At 50.2% G+C, this 5,430-nt stretch overlaps 1 protein-coding gene across 1 annotated transcript; it reads right to left on the minus strand.

Annotated features, from left to right (window-relative positions):
- Positions 1 to 3,688: 3,688 nt before the first annotated feature.
- Positions 3,689 to 4,464, minus strand: LRP88_07366 (uncharacterized protein; the record flags this gene model as incomplete). The annotated part of the gene is made up of 2 exons (XM_083243896.1): positions 3,689 to 4,059; positions 4,110 to 4,464. The coding sequence occupies 2 exons, from the start codon at positions 4,462 to 4,464 to the stop codon at positions 3,689 to 3,691; spliced, it is 726 nt and encodes a 241-aa protein (XP_083100331.1).
- Between the last annotated feature and the right edge of the window lie 966 nt (positions 4,465 to 5,430).

Consider the following 5,430-nt stretch of genomic DNA (forward strand, 5'->3'; position numbering starts at 1 on the left):
ATTTCGGTTTCCCGTAGTTAGCACTCTCCTCTGGCCGTCAGCAGCGCAATCTTCTTCTGGCCACTCACCTCTAACTGGTTGTTCCGTATGGAAGTCATACTCCATGATAGTTATGCCTGTCATTGCAGCGGTAATGCCCTGGATGACGGCAGGCAGATCCTGTAAGATAAGCCTCCCCGGTGTTTTGGGATGATGTCTCTGGAACTCTAGCAGGTCGTGACCCCGGTTGCCGCCGATGTCGACGAGGAAAGCGGCATCTGGGGATACATCAGCACCGCAAACGAGCCTTTCGTCGACAGGGTAGAAGCATGGGTGCATCCATGGCATGCGACCCTGCCGATAGCATGCCATGTGATCGTTGAAGTGCCCATCACATCCTCGAGATTGCAACCACTCAAAAATGTTCAAATTAGTATCATAGGCCATCATCAGGGACGTATCCTCTGCGTCTTTGGGATTTTGGAACCCTCGCTTCCGCGTGAACTCGTGGAATCTAATCGAGGCTGCGCTCATGCAAGAGATCCTTGCGAGGATGTCCGAGTTAGCATCCGACAGGCGGGGCATCAAGTGATAGAGGGCACCTGAGAAGACACTCACATAGCAAGGTAACCATTCCCGAGTATATCAAACCCCATGGCTCTGGTAAAGTTGGTGATTTTATATTCACACTCGCCCGTCTCTATGAGATATCCCGTAGAAGCTAGATGTCTCATCAGACGGTCTGGTCGATGAGTTAGCCGGACCCAGCTTAATAATCACAGCGCGGGCCGAGGTCTGACTTAGGAGCAGCGGATCAAGATCAAGGTCTGCGGCTAGGCGATGGACAACTTGAGGCTCATCCCCGTTTTTCGCCATGAGTTTCCACAATCCTGTCTCGACACCAAAGATAAGGCTAGCATAGATACCGGGCTCGACAGGTCAGTCGTACTACTCAGGAGTGGACGGAGATAAGATAAACTATACCTGGGCCCAGCAGTGCTTTGCCATCGTAGCTCGCCATTCTAGCCGGTTCTCTCAGTCCTCTATGCTTTCCCAGACTTAATAATAGCAAATGAATAGAGAATGCTAATAAGGACCAAATGCCCGCCGGATAGCAAAGGAGGGAGAAGGGGGGTTGGTAGTGCCTGGGGCCAAGTACTGGCGGCTGGGGTGCAATACTTATCTTCTGTTCAAGCGAGTCGAGACTGTAGCAACGGAGTCAGATACACAACACATAGATCAGAGGCCGCCAATAGAAAGATTCTGCGCACAGGCCATCCCATCAGTGTGGAGTAGCTGTGAAGATCAATCCCACTTGTCGTCGTTAAGAAGCACTTGTGTCAGAGGCTCAAATATCACATCTTTACAGGTATTCCTTATCAGCCCCTTTTTCATCCACATCTCCATTGGCTCAAGGCATCCCTGAGATCGAGAGATGGTCTGTGCGCAAAATCTCTCTATTGAACGAGAGGCGGCCTCTGCAACCGGCCGGCACTGTATTATGGCTAAATATTCCTTGCACTGTGCTAAAGGGGCGGCCTAAATGAGATCCAGAGACCTCACTGCTAAATAAAGGCCAGTATCATCCGTGTCTGACTGGCTAGGAGGACCACAGGGGGCCCTCTCCGCCGATTGAGATACAGTGCCGACTGGTTGCAGAGGCCGCCTCTTGTTCAATAGAAAGATTCCGCGCACAGACCGTCGTCCCTCGATCATCGGGATATCCTGAGTCAAGAGAGATAGGAGTGGAAAAGAAACCAATAAGGAGAACCTGTGAATATATGAGATTTGAGGCTCTGACGCAAGTGTTTCTTAACCATAACAAGTACCGGTAGGACTGAGGCATCTGGAAGATGAGTACAGGAGAGCCAGGACTCACTCACTCTAGATCTTGTAATATTCCGACAAGGTACCGCAGTTTTCAATGACCCCCGCCCAATCACTCTCTTCTCTTCTCCGACTCTTCATTATTGCCCTTGTCAAGGCGTGATTCGACCGGCTGACCTTGAGCGCCCCCGCCTTTCACCTCTACTGGGGATTGTTAGAGAGCCAAAGCTCTTACATCGGGTTGAACCGTGATAAGTCACTCAAAATTGTAAAAAAGAAAAAAAAAAAGAAAAAAAAAGAAAAAAAAAAGGCGCCTGCTTGTTGGATAATCGTCGCCAATATGAGCATTCAACTTTCCCTGGATCCTGCCATGCCTCATTCGAAAACCGGAGGAAACCCCCGCAGAGACGTTGCAGCTACCAACTCCACCTGTATTAGATTCTGGAAGCCTCAGAGTCAAGACTCAGGGTAAGTCACTTGTGATACATACACGGAGAATTCCCTCAGCCAACCAAGACCATATGAATCTACTCGGAGCCCCAAGGCGTCACGACCTCCAGCGTCGCCCTAAGTGAAATGCACTTGAATAAATAAATCAGATATTCCACAGTCATATTCTAAATCGAGCAAAGAGAAAATTCCGCATTAAAAATGTCATTTGATATAGTTATTTAGTGCGTGACATGAGGCGTGACCCGAGCCCCTCCACAGTACATGGCCAATGGCTGGCCATGCAAGTCAAACGGAGTCAGTTCGGCTCGACTGTGCTCGACCCCAGTAGGGCCCAAGTATATAGAACACGCTCACTGCATTTTATTATATGCCAGCTACCTCACCTATCAATACAGCTTAGTTACACTCAATACCGTAAGCATATAACTAGACGTGACCTACACCCTTCGCTCAGTCGTACGCGACTTGATCCTCTGCTAATATAAACCCAGCACGACTGGTTTATCTCTTGGAAAATCCACGATCGTCACAAGGTTGCGGTTCGACCGGAAAGGCTGCCGAAGAGCTTACCCGGAACCCATTGAGTGACAGAATCCGGCCAGTGGCCTGGCCAATCAGAGCCATTGCCCACAGTTTCCATTGGTGCGCTCCCTTTAGATATTACTCCAAGTTAGGGATAAAGTAGCAGTCACGGTGCTGATATAGATCCGGGAACTCAGCCTGGGACTCCTGATCAACCCGAACGGTCGCTCAACTGCACAATATAGGTTAGTATGCATAGATCCCCGATAATCCATGTAATAAGTGAGTTGGATAGATAAGCGAGTGGGACTAAAATCGCTACCCTCAACATTAGACTATTATTAGATCGCGTACGGCACATTCGATCAGAACGATACGAAGCAATACGACGTGGAGCCAAAAGGTGATGGTGCTATTCCTTGATCCTCCTCCTAGCCCTCTCTTTTCTCAAGAGTGGGTTAGGTTTATGCAAATTCGGGGCAGATGCCGCCACACAAGGAGTCGATCCATTCAATCAACAGCACATCAAAATGGATTGACACAGTACATGAGAAAATCTCGAGATTGATTGGGTTGAATTGATGTTGATCATCATCTTTGCGCGTTAATATGTTGATACCGACGGGCCCAAATCCACTCGAGACGGACGGGGTAGGTAAGTACTTAAAATACTAGAGAGGGAACGCTTGACTTCTCGATTCAATTACATCAGCTCAATTCAAGTCGTGGCCTCGGCAATTCGGTTCACTTAGAAACCGTCTCAAACTGGAACAGGCAGCAACACTGACGGCGGGTGAATATCCCGGATCTTTTCCACCATCTAATGCATTGATGCCTAGCTTGGCGGACAACGCTCTGCAGCCCGATGCGGATGATTTTATCATGAGCCTTTAGAGACATGCTGCCATTACTTTACTGACGAGTTGCCTCTAGGGGCGAGAGGAGGAGTCTGATATCCGTTAAACCCCACTGTAGCACTGTGGCCTGGTGTGGCAGGGTTCTTAGCTAGACGGGCGATGTCGGCCTGCTCAGCCATGAACTCAGCCAGATTCCGAGATACTCGGCATAAGCTGGGCGCCGAATACTCGCGGACGAGGGTGGCCGAGGGCTGGCTAAGGTGGTGCGACAGCGCCAGCAGAGTCGTATTTCCGGTGGGACTCCATTCTCCATCGCTGACTTTGGGTCGGGCGGGGATGGGTCGGACTACGGCGAGAGACGATCGAGCCATTATGGAAGGCTTCGTCGAGACGAACTGGCGATAGTAGAGGCCGCCATGTGCTTAGTCTTCTGGTCGTCTCCCTAATCCCTAAGCCTAAGCCGAGCAAAACAGTCAACAGTAGGGTGGCCGATGAGCCAGTCCAGAGTGTTGAGCACATGCATCTCCATCTGAGTGAACTTTCCAGCATCGTAGAGCCCGTAACACATGTTGTTAAGCTCGTGAATCATGGGGATACGGTCCTTCTTGCCACCATACTTGGCAGCGATGAGAAGAGCGGCGCATCCGACCAGCTGATAGTGTTGCTTGTAGACCACTCGCTTAGGGCAGCGCCGGTCGAGTAGGTTGATAGTCAGGAACAGGGTCTCGGGGAGGAGGGTGAATGAGGCGCGCGCCTCGATGAGGAAGTCGAGGAGGTATGGCCTCATGAACCACTGAATTTCGGGCTGTATGCCGATGAGGGACATCCCAGCCGCCTGTTAACGGGTTGGTATCCGCAGGTGAGGCTTGTCCCCTGTTCTGAACAGGTCATAGTGCGAGTAAATATTCAAGGGGGAGGCTTGTGGCTAGGCGATAGAGTTTACTTTCCGGTCAGGCATGACCAGATCGGGCCGTGCCGCTTTGTTCTGACCTGAGGGTGGCAGGTGATGCTAAATATAGCTGACCAGAATCTTGTGCGTCATCTCCGGCAATATCTCGAAGTGACCTAAGCTCTTCTTCCCTACCTCTCTCTCCTAGTCTACAGCTGCTAGACCTTGCGTTTGATACGGCTAGTTGTCTTCTCGACGTGGTATTTGATGAAAATATCGGGAAGATGACAGAGAGTTGTAGTGTGATTTTAATGTGGCTCTTCCAGGTATCATCGCTCTGGATGCTCAATGCCGTCAAGAAGCTGATAAGAGTACCGTCATCACCGACGCACACGAGACTATCTCTATCACGATCATTGAAGCCATCCCGGCAGCCGAGGCGGCGATACCGCCTTTCATACTCATGTCTGGTGTACAAATCCCGTCCAAGTGGGTTGACAACGATCTTGACGGCGAGGCTGTTATCACGACCTGTCCAAAAGGATTTGTCAATGATATTATCACTTTGGAATGGTTTGAACACTTCGTCAGACATACGAAATCGGCTCGAGAGTGGCAGAAAAGGGTTATCCTACTAGATGGTTGCAAACCTCACTTTGCGAAGGATCCTTTCGCACATGGCGAGTCTCGATCTTCAGACTCAGTTAGCCCATCAAGGGCCGGTCTTCAACTACACTGTTTAACATATCATAGCACCATGACCCAATGCCAGCACAGTGCCCCATACTCCTTGAAATGATAACTACCAATCAGCGTGGGTCCACTGGAGGACGTTGACGTGCCGACAGAAGGCCCTCGGAGCCTGCGTTCATATAAGAAGGGAGGGAACCTAGGGTCTTGCTT

The sequence above is a fragment of the Fusarium phalaenopsidis genome (genome assembly GCF_050370095.1).
Source record: "Fusarium phalaenopsidis strain FUZ10S chromosome Unknown contig_32300, whole genome shotgun sequence".
NCBI classification, from domain to species: Eukaryota; Fungi; Ascomycota; class Sordariomycetes; order Hypocreales; family Nectriaceae; genus Fusarium; species Fusarium phalaenopsidis.